General features: G+C 53.7%; 1 protein-coding gene across 1 annotated transcript; it reads left to right on the forward strand.

The window, feature by feature from the left end:
* Positions 1-4,030: 4,030 nt before the first annotated feature.
* Positions 4,031-23,273, forward strand: SORBS3 (sorbin and SH3 domain containing 3). The gene is made up of 21 exons (XM_049769445.1): positions 4,031-4,287; positions 6,017-6,152; positions 6,390-6,507; positions 7,547-7,740; positions 8,653-8,716; positions 10,850-10,888; positions 11,238-11,349; positions 12,908-12,998; positions 13,225-13,308; positions 13,383-13,436; positions 14,169-14,261; positions 14,471-14,556; positions 14,744-14,883; positions 14,955-15,004; positions 15,085-15,131; positions 15,252-15,366; positions 17,625-17,750; positions 19,639-19,947; positions 20,378-20,490; positions 20,852-20,958; positions 22,537-23,273. Exons 2-21 carry the CDS (start codon positions 6,054-6,056, stop codon positions 22,596-22,598), a joined length of 2,103 nt encoding a protein of 700 aa, XP_049625402.1. The 5' UTR covers positions 4,031-4,287; positions 6,017-6,053; the 3' UTR covers positions 22,599-23,273.
* The last annotated feature ends 1,081 nt before the right edge of the window (positions 23,274-24,354 follow it).

Genomic DNA, 24,354 nt, shown 5'->3' on the forward strand with positions numbered 1-24,354 from the left:
TTCTGGGAGATCATATGAGATGCAAGATCACCAGGGTTGGCCACATGTAAGGCAAACACCCTACCTACTGTATTATTACTCTGGTGTGCACATTCTTAAGGCAATATATTTATGATGGTGTTGACATGTATGGTTGTAGTGTACATAGTAACCCAGTAACTTCATTTTTCTTACATATTCTTTTACATAGTCTTTTGGGGGGGGTTCTGTTATGGGGCAGTGGTAGGACAGTGGTTAGAAAGATGTGATTTTGATCTTGCAGACCACTAACCCATTAATAAGTGAGGCCATCTTTCTCATGCTGCTGTGGTCAAGGATGGGCCACAGTGTAGACATCAAGGAAGTGGGAGGACAGAGGGGCTCTTTGTTAGAAGGCAGAGTGCTTGGCCTCTTCTAATCTGCCTTATCTCAGTGTCCCAGGCCAGGGAAGGAGACTGCTGCAGACCTAGTTTTCCAGCTCCTGCTATGGCTGAGGTAACCTGGCTGGGTTCCCTCTGAGGTCATTCTTTCCCCTACCCTTATCTATCACTTCCTACAGAGCAGACATCATTGGGCATTGGGCAGGCGTATGCCTGACTGAGGCACCACTGGACTCCCAAGCATCATTAGGTTTGCATTGAACTGTCTACCTTATTGTCAAAATATTTCCAGAGGATCCTAGCCTGGACCTCTTGAGCATTGCTTGGGCTACTTGGAAGGCCACTTGCTTTTCTGAAAGCTAGAAGGTCTGTCCAATTCAATTCTTCCTTCTGAGGCAAAGGTGCTTTGGTGTGCTCATGAGCTCATATGCTAAGAAGCTTGGAGTTGAGCTGGCCAACACAGCCGGCCTTTGCTGCCATGCAGGATTCTTTGGTTCTGTATGTCCCATCATGGCAGCACCCATTCTGGCCCTCTGTGCTCAGCCCTACTAAAAGGAGGAAGATGAGCTCTGATACCACAAATAAAACACTGGTTCAAGGCATGGGAGATGACTCAGAGATCGAGTGCAGGCTTTGCATGTGGGAACCCTGAGTTCCCCAGCACCACGTGGTCCCCTAAGCATATCAGGGGTATCTCTCTCCTGCTCCCACCGTATTGGTCCCCCCAAAAAGGTTTTGGGGGCAGGGATGTACTAGTAAATTTAATGGTAGAGTACTGGGTTTAATCCAAAAGCCACAAAAACAAAACAACCCCCTATTCAAAGTCTAAAGAATATCCCAGGGCCAAAGCCATAGCATACCAAGTAGAACATTCGCCTTGCATATAGTCAATGAACCTCAAAGCCCTCCAGGAGTGATCTCTGGGCACAGAACTAGGAATATGCCCTGAGCACCATAGGATATGACCCAACTCACCTCCCCCAAATATAGTATCCCAAGATCCCTGTGGGGTAGAGAAGAAACAGTTGCCATTCCTTTTGCCAACTTGGGGAGGGGCAGGACAGCCACAGAGCCTGGGAGCTCATGAGCAATTCAGACTAGCTCTGAGTGTGGCATTTAAATGGCACTGGCACTGAAGGTGAACACTTGAGGAAGTGGAACTCAGGAAAATGTTACATGTGATTTTTTTGTTTCTCTTTCCACTTGAGAGGGAAAAAAAATTCAAATTCTCTGTTCATTTTCCTCAAAATTAAAAGCCTTTAAGTGCTTTCCCTTCATCCTTCTTGATGACCTGCAGTCATCATTTCACAGTGACATGATCAGCCTTCCTCATCTCCCTGCTCTGTGGGAAGTGTCACCACCTCTAATGGGCCTCTCAGGTGGCAGATGTGGACAGACCTGTTGACAGGTGCTATGGGGGATAATCCACAGAGTCCAGGAAGGGGCGGGGTGGGCCTGAGGCCCACAGCTGACAGGATCAGGTAGCTGGGAAATGGCGCACTTATGTAACTGCGTGGTGGCTCAGGAGGCCTGAGCAGCCTGGTGAAAGCAGAGCTGGAGAAGGTAGCAGGGACCGAAGTCCCTGGTAGGGGACCAGGAAAAGAGAAAATGGTGCATTGAGATGAAGGCAATCTGCTGTTGCCAGGTTTCCTTGCAGCCTTTCCTCTGCTCAGACCCTAGGCTGTGCCTGTATTCCCTGGGCCCAACCAGTGGCCAGCAAGCAGGTAAGACAAGGAGAGCCTTACTGAGAAATCAGATACCTGCATCTTGATTGAATCTTTGGGCTTTACCATACCCTTAATCTTCTACATTTCAAAGGGAGAGGATTCTTCTCTCCAAAGCTAGACCGAAAAAGGAGTCAGTGCTCCCAGTAATCTCCTCTCATCTTAGGCTGCACTAGGGAACATGCTGGAAGGATTCATTCAGCTAGAGTGCCTTCTTGGTGCAATATACTAAACTCTGAAAAGTGAGTCTGGCTGGTCAAGGAAGGCAGGTCCTGGCATGAGATGGGATGAGATCAGCCCAGCAGGGGCCTTCTTAGACAAGCCAGGCAGAATCCCAATAGCTCAGGTTCAGGACTCCATTCTGTACAGTACCTGCCCTGCTGCCAGCCCATGAGATGTCGGTTCTCTCTGCCTACAGAGATGAACGTGGCAGTCTGTGCCCAGCTCCTTGCCCATGACTGACCAGGAAGTGGGAACCTTTTGTAACCCAGCTGCACCCTCTACATTAAATATTTATCTTGGAGTTTAGGTCAGAGCCTTTGAGAATAAGAAGCTCGAAGCTACTGAGGGGTATGACCAGGATTCCTGGAGTTGGAAGATCTTCAGCTTCACCACCTTTGGAGACCAAGGAAGAATATGAAAGAAACGTGGAGTATCTTAGACCTGAGGATCCCATCAGGTGGGAAAAATTGATGACCAGGGAAATGGGCACAGGTTTTGTCCTTGAGGGCAGTGCTCTAGTGGGTATTAGCTCTGGCGTTGGGGTGGGGTGGGAAATGCATCCTCATCTCCCCACCCCTAGAAGCCCCTGAGACCTCTACTCCTTTTCCAGCCATCTTTAGGCTTGGTACCTCCAGTTGGTTTGGAGAATCACGTTCTTGTCACGTTCTGGAAGGGAATGGGGTATGGGCTGAACAGCCAGTTTCACAGGGGCCCTTATAAAGATGCACCGCAACAAACTCGGAGACTCCACATCATAAAACAGCTCTGAATGTGCCACAAGCATGTACCCAAGCGTGCCACGCTGCAGCCCCAGACTGGCAGCACACGGGTGCTCCAAGCTCTCCCACCTCACCACGCGCTGCGTTCGTAGGATGCGGGCAGGCAGGACTAAGAACGAGTTTATGAAAAGCACTGAGCATTTGGTGGTCAGAGCACCAAGTCACACACCTAAGCATGCGACAGATGTTTTCAGACTTTAGAAGTGATCACTCCCCAAATGCATCTAAAGTTGCTCAATAACCATTGACTAGTTAGATGGGTCCGGAGCTACCCACAGTCATTGCGCGCCTCCTCCTGTGGAACAGGCCCTGTGGACTGAGGGCTAAAAGGGCCAAGGCCAAGAGCTCAGCAGCGATGGGATGGGCGCGGGCCCTTGGGATCGGGTGTCAGAGCCTCGGCAACAGAGGAACAGCGGAAAAGCAACAGATCAAAAACAAACGGTGTGTGGGAACACCAAGACCCAGCTAACCCCATCCCGCCAAAGGGACCGCGCCCTCATCCTCTTAGGGGCGCGGCACGCCCTGGGGGCCGGTTTCCTCCGGGGATGCCCCCCGCGGGGCTGGCACCAATGGAAGCCAAGTGCGCGCGCGTGTGCGGTGCAGGAGCCTGTGTGCGTGTGGTGGGGTCGGCGGGCTCCTCCTTGGCCTTATCTGGCGCCGTGGGTTTGTGCCTCGTCCAGTCTCGGGTCTGGGCTCCAGCGCCCGGCCCGGCCGATCAGCTCTGCCCTGGGTCCTGGCTCCGCCGAGCGGCCGCTGGAAATGCGGCTGGAAACTCTGAGTGGCGCTCCCCGCCCCGACGCCAGCCCTGCAGCTGAGAAAGCGGCGCGAGCTCCCGGGGGACCCCCGGCAGCCCCTCCCGGCGCCGCGGCCCTCCCGGCCCGCCTCTTAGCGGGGACCCGGGCCCCCGCCCCACCGCGCGCCCCACGCCCCCTGCCCGCTCCGCCTCCCGTCCGGCCCGCAATCGCGCTCCAAGGGAGAAGAACTCGCCATCGCCCCAAGCCCTTCCACCCCCGCGGCCCCCCACTTCCTTCTTGCGCCCCATCCTGAGTGTGTCCGGGCCGGGTCACGAGGACGGGACGCGCTGTCCCAGCTTCTGGGTGCCTCCCCTGCTCGAGGCCGTCGCCACTGCGCCTGGCTCCAGAGCGCGCGATGTCCCCGCGCTCCGGGGCACCCCCAGGCCGCGCCACCTGCTCTTTGGGGAAGGTAAGCGCCGCGGGAGAGAGACCCGAGCCCTACGGCTTGCGAGGGGGGCAGTGTCCTCCCCTGGGTCCTCCTCCGAAACTTGGGGTTGGAAAGAGACGAGAGGCCCTCCCTCAATCCCAAACCTAGGAAAGGCGAGCCCTTTGCGCGGACCAGTACTTGGAAATTTCCGGGAAAGCTCATCTGTTACCGGAGACCCTCAGGGTCCGGCGGTGGGAAGGAGGGAAGGACTCTGCCCACCTCAAAGATGCTGCATCTCTTGAGGCTGCAAGGGTGAATGGGGGTTCCCTGAGATCCCTGAGAACCCAGAGATTTCCTGGCACCAGCTGCTCTCTGCCAGCTGGGAGAAGACCAGTAATGTCAGATTGCATGGCTGGTTTGGGGCTGGATGGGGATGCATTGCTCACCTCCAACCCACCCTTCCAGGCCCGGCAGCAGAAGTTTCCAGGAGAGAAAGGAACCCACATCAGCACCCCAAGGAGGGCTTCCTGCTTCCCAGCCTTCTGGGGGCAGTTTTCTGTCAAGGAGCCCAGGAAGGATCCCACCAGCTGAGGGAGTGCCGCTAGGGGTCTGCCTGCCTCAGGCTCCCCTGCCTCAATTTCCCCACAAGGACAGGCTCTGAGAGCATCAGGAAGTGGAGTGTGTTTTGGTCAGCATCCTAGTTGGATCTAGCTGGTAGACGGCCCCTCTGTGAGCCCCGCCCGCCACTCCCTCCACTGCCTTCCCAGCAGGAATGAGCCAGAAGGGGATCCCACTTAGACCAGACCAGCTGCCCAGCAGGAACAAACCTTCCTCACTGTACCTTCATCTGATCTTGTCCCTCTGTCCCGTGCCTCTCATATGACTGACCACAGCACACTGCCTGCTATGCAGCTGACACTCCCCATCCCCTGCTGCTTACATGACCACTTCACAGTGTGGCCCTGTCACAGCTTCACTCCCCTCCCCCATGGGTGAGCGAGCTTACCTGAGCTGAAGCAGAGCCGGTGTAGTCCAGGCTCTTGGGGAGAGACATCCCAACTCTCCATTTCCTGGAGCCTCAGGGCAATGGTGCCCACTAGCCCCCAAGACTAGCACTAGCAGGGGATCCCCTGCTTTCCAGTGACAGCCTGGAGAGTGGCGGGAAGGAGGGTGCATGTAAGCTCAAGCCTGATGGGCTTTGCTCTGCCCCCCACCCTGCCTCACTTTGCTTCATCCATGGAGGAGAGACCAGGGGAGCTTGAGCTCTCACACCCTCCAAGGAACAGCTCTTGCTGCCCAAAGTGCCCCTCACTGTCCCTCTTGGAGGAACTGTGGCCCAGCTGGGCTGTGGGCGGGTGGCCTTGCTGGCCAACTTTTCCCTAGCCTGAGTAACCCCTTGTGGCCACTGGCAAGCAGACAGGGAGAGGCAGAGGAACTGAAACAAGGTCCCATGTGCCCAGCCCTCCTGCTAGCTGCCCCAGTTCCCTGGGCCTGCTTTCTGGGGGAGCTGCAGCACTGAGGGCCCCAGGAGGCCTGGCCAGCAGGCCGCATGCTTTGTCCAGCAGGCATGCTCTGGGCCAGCCTCCCACCCCGCCCGCCCCAGCTCCTGCCCAGGGCCTAACAAGCAGCTCATTGTGCCTGGAGCTGCAGGCGGTGCCCACAGAAGCTTCCTGGGTCCTTGAGCACCCACCCTGCGGCCGTGCCTCCCACCCTCACGTGAAGTGGAGCAGAGGGCCTAGTGGGGCTTTCCTTCTTTCCTGCTTGCCCACAGAGGAGACGTGGAGGAGCCTCCCAACTTTGACCCCAGCATGCAAGACTCCCCCTGTAGCCTCCCGGCTGGCCTCAGTCTGGACGATTTCATTCCCCGCCACCTTCGGACCCGTGCAGTGCCCTCTCGGGGGACTCGGGTGAGTGAGCATGAACAGGGGGAGGATGCCCTCTAGGCCCCCAGCTGGAGAGCTTGCAGGAAAGGTGGGGGACCAGACAGAGGAAAAGGCTGCAGAGAGCTTGGCAGATGAGCTGCTTGCATCAGGCTGCCTGACTCTCCCCAAGTTTCGGGCTCAGGCTCTCCTCTCCTGGCCCTACTCCCACCCTTCTGCGGAACATTCTGGGCCTGAGCAGCTGCTCCTGGCCCCTCCCCACAGGTGCCTGTGATACGGAATGGGGGCTCCAACACCCTTAATTTCCAGTTCCATGACCCTGCGCCCAGGACTGTGTGCAATGGGCACTATCCACCAAGGAGAGACGCTCCCCGATACTCAGGTGGGTGTAAGCTAAAACCCTGAACTGTTGAGCTCGCCACCCCATATGTACTAGCCTGTTCTGGGTGCTCTGCCTCTGGCCCGGTGATGCAGATGGCCAGAGAGAACAGGCTGGCATGGGGAAGGAGGCTCAGGGGTCAGGGCTGCAGAGAAGTGGAGGGCGGTGGAGAGAAGGGCAGTGTGGTTCACTGGTAGGTCCAACTGTGGCTCTGGGCTAGACTTACTGCCAGGTAGCTTGTTGGAAAGGTCCTAAGAGTCTGTCAGCCACAGTTTTTAGGAGTCCCTAACTACATGAAGTCCAGAGGTCTTGGGATCTTCTGGGCAGCATCCCTTGATGAATATTCACTCGAGCCTGGCACTGTGCCAGGAAGTTTATTTACTTGACCAAAAATGAGCATAAGAGGACATTATGCGATTTCTCACTGTCACTGCATTTTGCAGAAATGGGGCTAGCAGCATCTTCTTGTTAAGGAGACTGAGACCAAGAAGCCCCTTTTGCTGACTCTCCTATGACTTGTGGTCAAAGATTTGGGAGAATGGCCATGTCTGAGATCAAGTGTCTGTCCCCACCAGGACTGCTCAACTGTGCCAGGCACTGAGTGTAGTTGGTCACACTTAGACGCCCATGTCTTTGTCATGGACAAACTTGGGTTTGAATTTGGGTCTGCTCCTCCAAACCACTCATCTTCTGTTCTCTCCCCTGCTGCCACCTCTGCTAGGTCACCTGGTATTCTCTGTAATGATTCCCAGCCCATGTTCTGCAAACTCTGAGGACAGCTAGGAAAGCAGTGGGGTGGGAATGGGCACAGATTTCTCAAGACAAAATTCTTTTCTTTTTTTCACTTAAACTAAAAACAAACAGAGGTCTGTGGTCCTGCTCGGGAATGGGAGGTTTATAGATTCTGCGTCATCAACTCAAACAAACAAGGAAATGTTGAAACTTTTGGACCCAGAGGGATCAACGTTCTAGATTGCTAGGGCCTGAGCATGTTCAGGTGGGCCCTACCTTTGGCTTATGCTTCCCTGCACATTCTTCACAGATGCTGCCTGGTATCAAACCTGGCCAGGTCCCGGGAGTCGGCAACCAGGGAGCCAGAAAACTCCCACCCCCGAGCATGCCCAGAATTGGTCAGCCACATGGACTAAGGACAGCAAACGTCAGGACAAGCGCTGGGTCAAGTACGAGGGAATCGGGCCTGTGGACGAGAGTGGCATGCCCATCGCCCCCCGATCTGTGAGTCCAGTGCTGGGAGTCCATGCTGACTGCCATTTTTATGAAAGTGGTGGGATTTTGTAAAGGACATCCTCAAACCATCCTAGCTATAGCAGAGTTCCAACTCCAGTGGATTCCCAGGGTCATGAGGACCTTGAAGTATAGAAAGGGGATTCTAGAAGACCACACATTCTCAAGGGTGGTGAACCACTGCTGCCCAGTGCAGGGCTGTGCCTGGCAATGGTCCCCTATAAGTTTACAGCACCAGGGCTGTGTTGGGTGTGGAAGGAGAGGGCTGACATTGTAGGTCTTGCCCCCCCCCCCCACCCCGGCTGCCCCTGGTCCATCTTAACATCTATTAATTCTGGCCTGCTGTGCTGGGTGGCAGATCCTCCTGCCTTCCAGATTACTTGAATCTCCTAGGAAGTGGAGGTGTGAAATACCACCCCCCATATATATTATATTTAATTATTGTCTGTTTTGTTGCTTTGAGACTACCCTGGCAATTATAGGGCTGAGGGTGAGAGACACTCTCAGTTCTGTGCTCAGAATTAGCCCCTAATGGTGCTTGAGGGACCGTGAGGAACCAGATGAAGAACCTGGATATCTTGCATGCAGAGGTGCCATCAGCCCAGGAGCTAACTCCCCAGCCCTGCATTTAGTTGTTGTTGCATAGAAACACGGGTTCTTTGTAGAAATGTTTGATAACAAAGCCAAAAGAATGTACACAAAGGTCTCACAGCTAAAGGCTAATTCCAGATGGATATCTCTTTATCTATTTTCTATATAGCATGCTACATGAAGTTAGTATTATTATAGTCAGTGCCACAGCCCAGCCAACGGGGCTTCAAGGTAGCTAGAGAAAAAGATTCAGTGAGGAAAACCTTGATGTTGGGAATGGTCTGACTCTCTGCCTTTGTTATTTATTCCCAGAGTGTTGACAGCCCTAGGGACTGGTACCGGAAAATGTTCCAGCAGATTCATCGTAAAATGCCAGGTGAGATACCTTTCAGGGTCCAGAGTGGCTTGTGGGTAGGGTTTGGAAAAGGAATTCACTGACTCAAGGAGTCGATCTACCCAGCCCAGCTCTTCCATGTTAGCCACTAAAACAAGTCTTCATAACTCCTTGGAAGAGGGACCCCCTAACAAAAAGTAAATTAAAAAAGAGGAACTCCAGAACCCCCAGTGGTACTGGAAAACCTTTCAGTGGCAGAGTTTGTCTTCAGTCCTGCACCTCTAGGGAGCACTTAGTTGTGACAGCACTATTCTAGGTAGGGAAGAGAAAACAGAACCAAGAGGACAGGACCAAAATAGAACCAAGCCGTACCTGAGAACCCCTTTGCAAGAGAGATGGGCCTATATTGCCAGTTAGGTGGCAGTGTGGGCTGCCTGGCAGGTCAAGAGGCCTTAGCCAAGCAGATAGAGGCCAAGACAAGAGGGCCTAGACAAGCTCGCCAGCAGAGGGCACTCGAGAACCAGAGGGCAGAAGCTGGCCTGGCACTGGCTGGAGCAAGCAAAATGAAAGAGAATGGGGGAAGGGAGACAAGTCACAGAGGGGCAGGACTGGTAAGGGCTTCAGTGCTACTCCATACACTGACAGCTGCAGGCTGGGAGGCTCCTGACTCTGGGCACGGCAGGCAGGGAACAGGGTGGGAGGCCTAGAGCCGGCAGTGTCCCAGACCAGGCGGCTTAAGAGACACTCAGTTGCCATACTGTCCACCAGAAAGACATGTCAAGTAAGTGGCAGTTAAGATACAAGTCTTTGGTTTGGGGGTGAGTGAAAAATGGGAACTCATTCAAAGTCTTGGTGTAGGGTAAAGGGATGGGGAGGCTCTCAAGCTGTGCTCAGGAGGTAGGGTGCTTGCTTTGCATGCAGTTTACCGGGGTTCAATCTCCCACAATGTCACATGGATCCCTGAGGACTACCAGGAGTGACCCCTGAGTACAGAGCCATCAGTAAGCCCTGAGCACCATCAGGTGTTGTCCCAAAGCAAAACAAAATGAAAGGAGGCCTTCTTGGGGGCCCTTTCTAATATTCTCAGCTAAGCAGGACCCAAGTATGTGGTGTTGCTCACCATGGTGCCAGAGGCAACCCAGCCCACTGAGAAGTTTGGAGCCCTCCAGGGCTGTACCTGGTGTGCTGTGGGGTGGGATAGGGTGATAACATGTGTGGTGCTAGGGATAAAATCAAGCTGGCCACAGCACACTCTGGCCCCATTCAAAGGGATTTTGATTGAGGCTGCAGCTCAGGTTGAGAGTTCCTGAACTAGATGGTTCTTTTGTAAGCAGTGTGACTAGTCAGATCAACTGGGGTGTGGGAGAGACGGGCCCAAGGAGGTGCAGTGTACTGAGAGGTACTGAGATGACCAGCACATAGAAGGTGGCAGAAGGACTCTGCATGGTCTCCTTGAAGTTGAGTGCAAAGAAAATATTCCATAGGGAGTGGCTTATCGTGACAAACACTGCTGTGGGATCAAGTACAACTGACCACTCGGTCTGGTGACAGGGTCATCACTGACTCTCTCATCAGCCTCTTGAGAGAGCTGGGGCAGAAGTGGTAAGACTGAAAGCCTTGCTTGTGAGGATGTGGAGTTGGGGACCATGAGATCCTTATTCTTAAGTTGCTGCAAAGGAAAAAGCATACAGGAACTGGTAGAAAGCTAGGGGGAGGCACCATCGTCCATGGTTTGTGTGGGAGGGAGGCACTGTCTTAACATGCCAAGTGCCTCAGATAGACTGGTCAGTTGCTCACCCCAGAAGGTTGCAGAAAAGACCTGCATGGCATGGAGCTATAAGGCGTCTTGGCTAAGGCAAAGTGCAGCATTCAGGGGAGGGTGCACAGAGGGCAGGAGAGGACGAAGGGGAATGTTGCCAGCCTGACATTGTAAGGGCAGGTCCACAAAGGTCAGGGAGAGGGTGTGTGGGAATAGGCAAGACCACTGCCAGCTTGGTTGGCTTGGCTGGTTCAGCCTGGATCTGTCAAAGGCATTTCAAGTCCTCCTGAGAACTGCTCTCCTAATTCCTTCCCTCTCTTGGGACATTCTTTGGGCCCTGACTCAGCCCCTGGGCCCTGCCCTTGGCTGGGAGGCTGGGAACACCCTTCCCTGACCTGGGCTTTTCTATTTCCTAGACCTGCAGCTGGACTGGACTTTTGAGGAAGGACCCAAAGGTAAGGGCATGCATGTGGTCCAGCCCCACACTACCCTTTCCTCCTCCCTGCAGCCATACCAGGCTTTGGAGCTGCCCATCCATTTCCAGAGATCCCGAAGGCCCTTGGAGGCAGTAGTGAACCCCTGATGGATATGGGCCTGATGGCTGTTTCTCTGGGTTTTTCTCCCCTGACTGTACTGTGGGGGTGTTGGGGTATTGCCTCTCCTGAGTGTTGTGAAGCCATATGCGAAGTCCACAAGGTTCAGAGGCCTGTAGTCCTTGGGTTCTGGAACTTCAGTGGGCACATAGGTGCCTTCAACCCCAGCTTTTGCTTCCCTTTATTACTGCCGGTCTTCTCTCACCTTCAGTGGCCTCCTCAGATCCTGACCTCAGGCATCAGTCTGCCTCTGCTAACCTCAGGCATCCGGGACTTCAGCAAAAACCTGCCACCAGGCCAGGTCCAGCCTCCTCTTTGAGTAGGTGAGCCTTGGGGGGCAGGGGAACAGACCTGATGGCAGAGGTGGGGTGTTTCCTTCATGGACTGGCACCCCTGGTGGCCGCAGCTCTCATCACCTCAGCACTGGCAGGTCCAGGAGACAGCACACGGGGTGGGCTCTGTACTCCTCCTTGCTTGAGTACAGTGGTGATGCATTTGTCAATGGCAGCACTATTACTACCCCCAATGATACACAGGTTACATGGGGTGGGGGATAGGGGCAGGAACATTCACTTGGAAGCCAGAGAGAAACCCTAGTTTTCTCCCAGACCCACTTACCAAAGGATCCAGTCAGGCGTGCAGCGGAAGGGCAACTCCAGTCACTTTTGCAATGGCAGGGCCAGGAATGAGTGACTCCATGATTCCAGTCAGGTGTGCAGTAGAGGGTCCAGGAATGAGTGAATCTTGTGACTTATCCTGGGAGCACGAAACTCATGACCTCCATCTGCTCAGGCCTGTGGCTCTACAGTTCACCAATTAGAGAACATACAGCTCAAGTTTGGGTCCAGAATTCTGGTTCATTTCTAGCCATGAGACTTGTGGCAACCTAAGCAAGCTACACTTCAGTATGCCTAGTTGTTCAGTGGGATCATATGGTGTGAAGATGAAATACATCTCAGGTCTCTACTGACATTCTTAACATTCAGGTCTGGGTCTAACTTGGACAAGAAAAGCCCTATTCTCTTCTCACAAACACCATTACTGCTCTCATGCTAGAACCAAGAGGACAGTTAGTCCTGGTCCTCCCACCACTCATCCCATCCTTAAAAAGCATCCCACTATGGCTCTTTCTGGCATGTTAATTCTGACAGAGATTGGACATCTCAGTTAGTGAGAGTGAGCACGAGGGAGTCAAGGGCCAGTGTATCCTCAGCTGCTGGGGCCAGAACAGCCTTGCTGAAGCACAGGGAACAGTTCAGCTCTTTTCTGGTCCTCTTTCCTAGTCCTAGCTTCTCTGGGGTGTAGTGGGAACTCGCAGGTAAGACCATCTTGCCTTCAGCACCACACAGCACCTGGGCTCAGACCAAGCACAATGAGGAGCATTCACCAGCTCCCACCAGAGTTCAGCACCCTCAGAGCAGAGGTGCTGGGCCTTCTCTTGGGTTTCCACATTTGTCCACTCATCATGTCTTTAAGAAGGTGGTGGACATCCTTCAATCACAGGTATTAAACCCAAAGCTCCAGAGTTCAGTAACTTGCCTGGCCACACAGTGAAGGAGTGGGACAGACACATACATTTGTTCAGAACTTTCCACTCCTTAAGACAGCTACAGGAGCCCAAGAGATTAACTTCGGGTAGGGCACTTGCTTTCTACAGGATCAACCAGGTTCCATCTCTGGCGCCACCTATGGTTCCCTAAACACTGCCAGGAGTGATCCCTGAATTAGAGTCAGGATCAAGCCCTGAGCAACACCTGGTGTGATGTCCCTTCTCCCCCAAAAAGTTGCTTCTATAGCCTGAAAAAATGGGAGGGGTGATCACCCCCTCCCCAGGATTGTAGTTTCCCTAAAAGGAATCTGAAGACATATACTGTTCTTTAGAAAAAACTGGGACTCCTCTGAAGAGTTTCCTCAAAGCGTCTTCAATTCGAATCCCAGAATATCTTCAACTCTGCCCCGGACCTCAAACCAGGTAATCTGCCTTCTGCGCCCCCTCATGGTGCCCTCATCCAATCTCGATGCTCACATACCACATAATACAGCACTGTGGAGCTGACTGTGCCACCCAGAGAGTCCAGAATGCATAGGTGGGCACTGATAGGACATGTGGGTGGGGCTTATGCTTGGACCTATGGGTCTCTGAACTAGGGAGTGCCCACACCCCATACTCAAGCTGGCGTCTACCCATATCTGCACAGGGGAGCAGAAGCCGAGAGAAAGCAGATAGTGTGTGGACAGAGGACTCCTGGAACCAGTTCCTGCAAGAGCTGGAGACTGGGCAGGTGAGTGGGTGCAGCCCTGGTAAGTGCTCCGGGCATGTGGGGTCACCTCCTTGACTCACCCTTCCTACCCTTAGCCCAAGAAACCTCTGGTGGATGACCCTGTGGAGAAGCCCTCTCAACCCATTGAGGTGAGTGCATACAACACTCGAGGGGGATTATTGGTGGCCTTGGGTCAGTTACCATGTACAAAGTCATGGGCCCCAATTGATGTGATCCTCTCTGGCCCCACAGACTGTGCCCCATTCTGAGACATTAGTGTTGGGCTGCCGTGGCACTTAACACACTGTGCTGGCCCTAGAGCAGACGAGGTGGTTGGTATGCACTGAATGATTCCTGACTCTGGGCTGGACAGAGTTGGAAGGATTTAGTGAGGCAATGGGAAGGAGTGTGTGTGTGTGTGTATGTGTGTGTGTGTGTGTGTGTGTGTTGGTGTGTGTGTGGGTGAGTGAGCACACACATGTGTATCCGCACTCTATGTGTCTGTATGTTTGTGTATGAGTGCATCTGTATGTGAGTTTAGCATTTGTGTGCAATTTTCTGTGTTTGTGTGTGGAATATGTGTGTGAGGTTGTATTATGTGTGTACATGGAGGTGTCTATGTTTGTGTGTGTATCTGTGTGAGAGTGCATGTGGTGTGTCTGTGTCTGTGGTGAGTATCTGTGTTACTGTGTGGTGTGTAGTGTGGCGTGGAGTGGAGTGGAATGTGCGTAAGCGCCCTCTGGGGTGGCAGAGAGGTGGGTAGCAGTGAGGCAGGTTGGGGACCGGTCAGCGACAGCGAGAGTGAGCGACTGTCCCCGACGTCCCGCGGCTCCCTGCCGCCCCTCCAAGTCTCCAAGTGTCCCGTCGTCTTCGCCCCGCAGGTCCTGCTGGAGCAGGAGCTGGCCCAGCTGAGCGCCGAGCTGGACAAGGACCTGCGGGCCATTGAGACCCGGCTGCCGTCCCCCAAGACTCACGTAAGTGGCGCTCCGCCCGCGGGCCTGTCCCGGGAGCCCTCCGCGGGGTCCTCACACACGCCCGCCGCCCCAGCCTCGGTCGCCCCGGCCTCCGCCCCCTTCTGCCCGCGCGGGCGCCGCTAGGACCCCGCGGCCGCGCTCCGGCCCGGCCAACAACTTTCCGGAGGCGGCGCCGCCTGACCGCGCCCGTCTCCGGGTCCGTCTTGCAGCCGAGCGCGCGGGCGCTGCGACACCCCGGCGGAACCCGGGAGCACCGGGAGCATCGGGAGCACCGGGAGCCCCGGCCCTCCGCCCGGTGAGTGAAGAAGGCCCGGCCGGGCTGCACCGGGACCCCACGGCCCCGCACACCCCGCGCACGCCCGACCGAGTGGCCGCCCGGCCCGGGAAGTGGCGCGGGGTGCGGGGAAGGAGACGGGGGTGGGTGGGGTCCCTCGGCGGCCCGGGGGACTCGGGCTGAGCAGCTCCCTCCCTGTCCCCGCCAGCCCGTCTTCAGCCTGGAGCTCCAGCACCCCGAATGCACTTTACCAGGGCCCCTCCCGGTCCCTGAGCCCCCACAGAATGGCGGACGCAGGGAGCCCCTTCCTGGGCCGGAGGGACTTCGTCTACCCGTCCTCTGCCCGAGGTGAGCCCCGGCCCTGCCCCCGCGCCCCTGCACCCCGGTCAGCCCCGGGCTGAGCTGGTGCTTCCCCACAGATCCCGCGTCTGACCGAGGGGGCAGCCCGGCCAGAAAGGAGGAGAAGAAGGTAAGGAACGGGGTGGTGCGGGGTCGGGGTGCAGGAGGGCGGGGCGCACCCGGCTCACACGCTCCTTCTCCCCTTGCCAGAGGAGGGCCGCCAGGCTCAAGTTTGACTTCCAGGCACAGTCCCCTAAGTAAGTGCCCTCTGCGATCTGGGGGAGGGTGGGACCCAGGGCTGTGTCCTCTGGGTGACAGGGACTCCGGGAGTGCAGGAAAGGGGGACCCCAGCTGGCTACCTGTGGTCTCTGTCCCAGGGAGCTGACTCTGAAGAAGGGCGACATCGTCTACATCCACAAGGAGGTGGACAGGAACTGGCTGGAGGGGGAGCACCACGGCCGCCTGGGCATCTTCCCCGCCAACTACGTGGAGGTGAGCTGCAGAGCTTATGGGGGCAGACACCTGTCCTGGAGACCCCTCTCTCTATCAAGGCCCATTTCCGCCGCCTCCCACCCAAGCCCTGGACCCTGGTCACAGTCCCCTTCTGCCCTTGGGTCTGGGCTGGCCAGTGCTGCACTTGTACTCAGGAAATACTTGTCAAGCCAGGGCTAAGGGGGCGCCCTGCTGCTCAGCGTGGAGCAGGCTACCAGTCTCCCGCTCCCAGAAGCTGTCTTTAGGAAGAGCCCAATTGGCAGGGCTAAGTATAGTGTGTGACTGTGGACTTTCATACCCAGTTACCCTGAGGGAACAGCTTCCCATTTTTAGTTCTGTGCAGAGATCCAGAGGCAGGTGATCAAGTAGAAAAACCCAGGCTCTGAAATTAGGCTTTCTGATTTCCAAAGACAACTTTGCGCTTTGTTTGGGATAGTACTAGACCTCTGGCACTTGTGTCCTTGTTTCTTTTTCTTTTTTTGTAGTGCTTAGGCCTAACCTAGCTGTACTGGAGTGGGTATGGGTTGGGGGGATGTGCATACCAAAGATCAAACCCAGTGTGTCCCTCATGCAGTTCTTTTATGCTTGACCACTTGGCTGCTGACTCTTGCTGACCAGTGCTAGGCCAAAGATGTGGCTCAAGTGATGGAGCACATACTTTGCACGTGTGTGGCCCTGGGCTTAAGATTTAGCAGTTCAGACAAAATCCAGTGATGGCAACAAGGTAGCCGTCCACTTAGTTGTTCTGTGTCCTTCGTATTGTGTCCAGTCACAAACATCTGTGGTGATAGGGCCATCTGTGGTGATGGAGCACAGCAGGTAGAGCTCTTGCTTTGCACGCCTTTGCCCAGGTTTGATCCCCAGCATGTGATCTGCTGAACCCAACAGGTGTGCTTCCTGAGTGCAGAGCCAGGAGTAACCTTTGAACACTGCTGGATATGGCATTACCTCTCCCCCAATCTATGGTGGTATCTTCTCTTCATTCCCAATATTGGTCATTTGTATCTTTTGTTATTCTGGCTAGAGTGTGAATTTTAATTGATCATTTAAGGATGATAGTTTCAGTGTTTCTCAGTCTTTTTCTGAGCATGACTGTCTTCTGACTTTGTTTACTTCTTGTGTCCCTCTACATTTCTGTGGCCCCTATTATACAACAACTATCACTGTGGCTCCCTTGGAGTACTCTGGGAGAAATTCTGATTTAAATTATCAGTAAATATCTTCTGATCTAATGTGTTTAATGCTTTACATTTCTCTCTAAGCCAGGGGTCTCAAACTTGCGGCCTGCGGGCCATTTGCGGCCCTCTGTACAATATTTTGTGGCCTGCGGCCGGCCTTCAAATATCACAGTATTCGTGATTATTCGCTACCGAATAATCGCAATAAAAATCGCATTAGTAAGAAAAAAATCGCATTAAACATTCGCATACCCTGAGCAGTTTTGTTCCGGGTATGCAAATCAGGTAAATTGAGTTTGAGACCTCTGCTCTAAGCACTGCTCTAACTATATACTATGGATTTTGATGTTTTGAGTATTTTTTCCGTCCAAATAAAACCTTTTCTTTTCTCTTTTGGGGCGGCCTTCCAAGAAAGTTCCAAGGGAAAACTCAGGAGTCCCAGGGGTCTCTTCCAGTGATGACTGGCCAACAAGGCTGAGGGTTCAGTGCAATATATGGGGGCTGCTCAGGCCCTGAAGTGCTGGGAAATACTAGGGTTACCCTGGCAGTGCTTTAGGGGCCTTTAGAACCCAACCTAACAATGCTGGGGAGGGGGGGAGCATATGATGTCAGGGATCATACTGAGGTCATCCTTATGCAAGGCATGAGCCTTAGTTCCTGTACCATTTCTCTGGTTCCAAATCATTTATTTTCTTAATTCCTTGTGACTTCTCTTTTGGCCTATTATTGGAATGTTGAATTTATGCTCCGGACTTGATAGGCATCAGTGGACTTCCCCTCTCCTTGGGCTCATCTCTCTGGACATGAGGTTCCACAAAGTCTACCTGGCAGCCGGTGACATCTTAGTGTGAAATAGTTTATGAGCTTCTTTATTTTTCTGAAAAAATCAAGCATTCACAACTCTAGCAGTGTCCACGCCTCATTCTGTTGGTGGGACTCACTCCCCTTCTCCTCCTTAGAGTAACCTAGGCTGGAGTCTGGTGTCTATGGAGTTCCTGACCGTTCCACCTTCTGTGTGACACCTCCCCATCCTAGACCCCCAGGTATGGAGGACTCATCATCAGGACTTTATCCCCACAGGTGTTGCCTGCTGATGAGATCCCCAAGCCTATCAGGCACCCCACCTACCAGGTGCTTGAATATGGAGAAGCTGTGGCCCAGTATAACTTCAAGGGAGACCTAGACGTGGAGCTGTCCTTCCGCAAGGTGGGGAATTGAGGCACTGGGGCGCCGAGGGTAAACAGTGCTGGTAATATGTACAGTAAGAAATATTAGGGTACCATCTCCACTTGTATTTTAAATTTGTTACTCGTCTCTTGTACTGTTTCCTTTTTTGGTTTTTGGTTTTTGGTTTTTGGGTCACACCCGGCAGCGCTCAGGGGTTCCTCTTGGCTCTATGCTCAGAAATCGCTTCTGGCAGGCTCAAGGGACCATATGGGATGCTGGGATTCGAATCACTGTCCTTCTGCATGCAAGGCAAATGCCTTTCTTCCATGCTATCTCTCCAGCCCCATACTGTTTCCTTTTTGCTGCCCAGTGGAAGTGACCCTCTCAGGGCCTGGAGTGGAGTCTGAGAAATGCAGGTGTCACGTTGTTGTCAGTGTGGGTTGGGAGAGTCACTGCCACATTTGGAACAAATAGAAAGGAGTGTATATTGACAGGTGCCTTATGCAATGTGAGGCAGATTTGAATATATTTACACATATGTGTGTTCACATATAGGTGGTCAGTAATGTGTACCTTTCTCTTGGTCAGTTTCTTTTGCCTAGTTTTCATGCCATGGTTGATAAAGCAGACATCACTGTAGGCAGTCCTGAGGCCGTGGCACATACCACAGGGCTGTGTGGTGCTAAAGGCAGGTATGGTCGTGCATGCGAGGTCAGGACTAGGAAAGAACTGAGTCAGGACTAGGAAAGAACTGAGTTGTTCGCTGCACCTCTGTGAGGCTGCTCTGGCCCCAGCAGCTGTGGATGCACTGGCCTTTGTCTCACTCATGCTTGTTCTTTCTAACTGTGGCCACAGCAGCCCTGGAGTATTAAAGACCTTTAAAGTCCTTCATCTTTTAGAAGGTAGGGACCTGAGTGATTTGTATTAAAATAGTAGAAATACGAAAATCATGCTCTTTCTATATTGTGGTTAGGGAAGTTTGAAAACCCCTAAAACAGGGAAGGGTAGGACCAGAGAGAATGGGGGGTTGCACTCGGTCAACTGGGCTTCAGTTCTGGGCACCACATATGGTCTCTTGAGCCACTAGGAGTAATTAATCCTCAGCACCGATGGTGGGGAGTGAGGGAGAAAGAGAGAAAGAGGAGAGGGAGAAAAAGTCAAGCCAAGCCATGCTGGGGACATTGGTATTGGGAAGGAGACACTGGTGAAGGTTTTGGTGTTGGAACATTGTGCCCCTAAACACAATCGTGAATGACTTTGTAACACTGTAATTCTGGTGATTCACTTAAAAGAAAAAAAGAAAAAAAGGAGGGAGCAGGAGTGATAGCACAGCAGTGATAGCACAGCAGTAGGGCGTTTGCCTTGCATGCAGCTGACCCAGGACGTTTTATCCCCAGCATCCCATATGATCCCTCAAGCCTGCCAGGATTGATGTTTGAATACAGAGCCAGGAGTATCTCCTGAGCACTATGGAGTATGGCCCAAAACATCCCCCAAAAATGAAAAGCAAGAAAGCAGGGAATAGCCTCATTTTGCTTGATTTTGGGGTGGAAACCATGAAGGACCTGAGCACCTGTCTCAAGTCCACCCCCAGACTGAACTTGGGGATACAGTGGTGCTCTCAGGGTGCTCTCTGAGGGGAGCAGAGACAGGACTGGCCATGGCAGAGGTGGCCAAAGCCTGGCCAGTGCTTCCTCCAAGTCCGTACCAGGTCATCCTGCATTGAACAGAGAGGCAAAGCCACTTGCCCAGTGCCCAGGGGCATTGGCAGGGCCAATTTGAACATAGGGCTGTTATGTGCGGAATGTTCTGCCTGTCCTCTTCCTCTCCACCTCGGAGGGAGTGCTGGCAGTGCAGTGGGGGCTGCACTCTAGCAGGGGTCCTGCTGAGAGACCCACGGACATGTTGTCACTTCCCCCCCCTGCAGGGCGAGCGCATCTGCCTAACGCGGAGGGTGAATGAGAACTGGTACGAGGGTCGAATCTCGGGCACCAGCCGCCAGGGCATCTTCCCTGCCAGCTACGTGCAGGTATCCCGGGAACCCCGGCTCCGGCTGTGTGACGAGGGCCCTCAGCTCCCCGTGTCTTCCTGCCCCACCTCTGCCCGTCTGGCTCGCCACCCTGGCTCTCCCTCGGCACTGCACAGTCCAGCTGACCCTACAGATTGGGGGGGCCGGACCTCTCCCCGACGCACCGGCTTCTCCTTTCCTCCACATGGTTTCCGAACCCAAACCCAGGTAAGGCCACTGCTCCCCAAACCATAGCCCTCTTTCAGAAAGGGTCCCATCTCAAACCCATTGGGCAGTGTCAAACCAAACCCTTCAGTTGGAGCTATAGCCCAGAGAGATTTTTGGGTGAACCATCCAGCTCCGGGGGAACTCCAAACCATCTCAGGCCTCCTGAGCCCCATGCCCCACTTGGGGACAAAGTGGTACTGGGGTCAGGAACTGTGTCATGCTGGCTCACTTTTTCTGTGCTCAGGTTTTTCTACCTCTAGAAGTGAAGTCTGAGTTCCCCTGCATGGACTGCTATGGAGGGGGCACTGTAGCTTCTAATAGCTCTGGGGTGAAAGACCGTCCTTCAGCCGTTGCATGTTCGGGAGTTGGAGTACAACCTGGGGGCCGCTTCAAGCCCTTCCAAATTGACTGTACTCCCTTGCCTCCGTAGGTCCCCCAGAGTCTCAGTACCCTGGCCTCAGCTCTGCCAGATCCTGGAGGCTCTACCCGGTCCTTGGACCTAGGGGCCTCCCCGCCCATCACCACTCAAATACACTGGACCCCGTAAGTACCATTTGCGTGTGTTGGTCAGGATTGAGAGGAGCAGCTGATACCACTAACTGCAGGCATCATGCCTCTTTCGTGCCCCACAGTGCTGTTCTTACAACCCCCCAGGAGAGGGGCTGAGGGGCACTGAGTACCATATCCACCCCATATACACAGGGGGCTGTGGGCCACAATCTGCTCTGCTCTGCACTTAGTGATCTGTGGCCTGTGGGGCAGAGCACTTTGGGGAGGGGCTGGCAGCCTCACCTGTCTTGCACTTGGCCACGGACTCCATGGGGACCTGATTAATTGCGATCTGATTGCCCGTGCTGGGAGTGGGGAGGCAGGACTCTGGGCTTGCATGCGGTCATCTCTGCAGGTACCGGGCGATGTACCAGTACAGGCCCCAGAACGAAGATGAGCTGGAGCTGCGTGAGGGTGACCGGGTGGACGTCATGCAGCAGTGCGACGATGGCTGGTTTGTGGGTGCGTGGCCCGGCAGCTGGGGTGGAGGCCACAGCTCAGCTGAGACTTTGAGAATGCCTGGTGCAGGCACTTCTCTACAAAGCTAACCTGGGGTCCCCTCAGGTCTTGCAGGTGGCTGTGGCCTGTGGACCTTGATGGATTCAGAGCAGGGGGTCCCCACCACACACAGGTCTCTATAGCTTGAAGTAAAAGGAGGGGTCAGATCTCCCTTCCAGTGGGCAAGGATGGGGTCCTGGGTCTAGCTAAGCCCCCTTCCCTGACACTCATGCTCAGAAAAGTAGCAAAACAGGAAGCCTGAGTTTGGCCTGGGCTGCATGAGAGGAACCCTCTTCCCCCCACCCTGATCTGGCAGGTTTCCATGGCATTTCCCCAGAGGGAAGCTGGCCCTGTCCAGCCCTTAGCTTTCCAGGAGAGATGGAGCAGCAGGTCCCCACTCCCTGCAGTGTAGGGCAGAGCCTGGGGGTGGCCAGCTGGGTCATGCTGGCTCCTCCTGGCCAAGCTCAGACATAGTTGCCATTAAGAGGCATTTGCCAACTTGTCACCTCTGAGAGGTGGGTTTGAGGCACATTCTGATTTTCTGCCTTTGCCTTTTTTTTTTTTTTTTTTTTTATAAAACTATAAATGAAGTCTATCCAAGTTATATATACCAGAAGAAAAAGGAGCAGGTTTCTGGCCTAATCTGCTTTTATTTAAATGAGCAAACCAGGGCCGGAGCAATAGCACAGTGGATAGGGCTTTTTTGTCTTGCACACGGCTGACCTGGGTACGATCCTTAATATCCCATATGGTCCTCTGAACTTGGCAGTAGTGATTTCTAAGTGCAGAGCTAGGAATAACCCCTGAGCATAGTTGGGTGTGGCCTGAAAACAAAAAATATATAAATAAATTAATTAACAAATTAAATGTACCACAGTTACATCCAAAGCTAATGCTCCCCAGGATTGTTACAGTGCCGTCCACTCTGGGAAACAATGCATTAGATGTACAGATCTGGGAAACTCTCTGGAGGAGATGAGGGAAATGACTTGAAAGACAAGCAAGGAATCTGGGGAGGAGAGACGGAGGGGGAGTAACAACTTTTGGGGGCAGGCTTCAGGACAGCAGCCAGACCTGGAGGAAAGACACAGGGTTCTCATTTTATTTCGTATTCCTGTGTTTGATAACAAATTTCGTTGGCACTGTAGCCTTCAAAGGCCTGGAGTTTAGTCTCACCTCCACCCTAACAGCTGAGTGCTGGGCTTCTACATTCCTGGCCTCATCTGTAAATGAGGGTGTCACACAGAGTTGAAGCTGTATGAGTCATCCTTCTGTTTCCTTGCTTCCCCAAGGAAGGGCGCGGTTATTCCGTGCTGTGTGCAAAGTTGCTCTTTTGCCGTGTTTAAGTGCGGCCGCCACCCAAGAATCATTACTGAATTTAGGATGCTTTGTCCATTTTACGTTTCTGCCACTGGAGGGAGCAGGAATGAGGAAGCAAATTCTCATGGGAATTAGCACCCACCTGTAGTTCAGGACCTAACCAGCAGAGGGCAGTCCCTAGTCCTACAAGTGAGACACTCATTTTTCTCATTCCTCTTTCAGGTGTCTCCCGGAGGACCCAGAAGTTTGGGACGTTCCCTGGAAACTATGTAGCCCCAGTATGAGTGTTCTCCGAGGCAACTCTGAGCCCAACCAGGACGTGGTGGGGAGGAATGATCCCTCCTTCTACTTCTTCCCCAGGACCCGAGCTGCTGGCGTCTGCATCTAACCCCAGCAGTGGGACTGATTCCCACCCACCGCTCACAAGCATTCCTCCGACAGCCCTTTTATTCCTCCCCTACCCGGCGCCCCAAATACAGAGGTCTGCTTTGAAGTGGGAAGAGTTTCCAGGCCTTATTGAGACCAGACCCCTGAGTCCCCAGCCCCATCCTATCCAAGCGTTTCCTCTAATGAGCCAGTCCCCCAACTACACCCCATGGGGTTCCACTAACAAGAACCAGCTTCCTAACCTAACAGACCAAAGGCCGCCTCTGCCTTAAGGGCCCTCCTTCTAGTCAATCTCCTCTTCCTCCTTGCCTGCCTGTTTCCGGCTGGGCCTGGGGGCGTAGTGGGGCACCGTGAACTCAGTGCCTTCTCAGCCTGGAGGACATGGTAGAAGCCCCGCGTGCATGAGCCTGAGACTGCTCCACCAGGCCTGAGCTGTTGGCTGTTCTGGAGTGCCCAGGAAGGATTGGCCTCTCCCAGCTGTTCGCAGGAACCGCCCTCCCAGCTCCCCAGCTGACCCAAAGCCCCCAGAGTGACTCTGGAAGAGATTATCAAATAAATGCGGACACCAGGGACTTTGCCTTGCACTCCTCCCTTTGGGATGATAGTGGGCACAATGGTTTGTGCTGCAAGTCTGATTGAGCGTGTGTGACTAGGTATGTGTTCGAGGGAGGCCAGAGAAGCACCATTTCTCTCTGATCTCAGCCCTCAGGTCTCAAGCAAATTTGGGCAGTTGTCTGTCCAGTAGTGCTAAGAGGTGTGGAGATCACCGGTCCTCAGCCAATCCTGAATGTGAAGGCAAGAGGAGCCGGGGAGTCTGCTGCAGCTCCTCAGTTTGTTAAGTGCAGGAGAGACTGTGGATTGATGAGGAGTGGCATTTCTGGTTGTTCTGCTCTAAATGTTTCCTTCGAAGTACATCAGTGTCTCTCTGGAGTTCTCCTGTTTGTTTTTCTGGGCTCTGAGCTTACAGAGTTTGGGAAGCTGGGTGCCCCTCGACTTCTCACCCAGGGTTGCAGAGTCCTGAGTTTGGAGCTTCCTATGGGCCTCAGCTGTGAGCCAGTCTGGGCATGACTGCTCCTTCCCAAGCACTGCTGGGAGTCCCACGTGTGGCAGTGTCTACATACGTGCATTGAGCAGAAGTCTCACTCTGGACAGGCTGCACAGGAGGAGAGATGGAGGCTCTCCAAAAACCAGGAAACAGGGTAATGTTGCCCCATCTTTTATCAAATGCTGAAATTAAGAGTGCAGCAGGCGGGGCTGGAGAGATAGCATGGAGGTAAGGCGTTTGCCTTTCATGCAGGAGATCATCTGTTCGAATCCCGGTGTCCCATATGGTCCCCCGTGCCTGCCAGGAGCAATTTCTGAGCCTGGAGCCAGGAATAACCCCTAAGCACTGTCGGGTGTGACCCAAAAACCACCAAAAAAAAGAAAAAAAAAAGAGTGCAGCAGGCAGGGTTCATGACCTGGCACCACATGAAGATCCTTGATCTCCTCTAGGAGTCATCCTTGAGCACAGGATCCTGAGCACCTCCCCCAAATATAGCTGAAATTGGGTCCAATGATGCTCCTATACTGTTGTACAGTATAGATACTGTACAGTATCTATAGGAAGTCCCAGACGTTCTTGTCCAGAGATCCTGAAAAAGGTGGTGAAGT

Source organism: Suncus etruscus, chromosome 3, assembly GCF_024139225.1.
Source record: "Suncus etruscus isolate mSunEtr1 chromosome 3, mSunEtr1.pri.cur, whole genome shotgun sequence".
NCBI classification, from domain to species: domain Eukaryota; kingdom Metazoa; phylum Chordata; class Mammalia; order Eulipotyphla; family Soricidae; genus Suncus; species Suncus etruscus.

What these genes read in the sequence shown, in the direction of transcription:
- SORBS3 (XM_049769445.1), top strand. Translation starts at nt 6,054, where the DNA reads ATGCAAGACTCCCCCTGTAGCCTCCCGGCTGGCCTCAGTCTGGACGAT. An exon ending in TGCCGTCCCCCAAGACTCAC is followed by an intron (nt 14,262 to 14,470) that starts GTAAGTGGCGCT and finishes TCCGTCTTGCAG; the next exon opens with CCGAGCGCGCGGGCGCTGCG. An exon ending in CGACGATGGCTGGTTTGTGG is followed by an intron (nt 20,959 to 22,536) that starts GTGCGTGGCCCG and finishes TTCCTCTTTCAG; the next exon opens with GTGTCTCCCGGAGGACCCAG.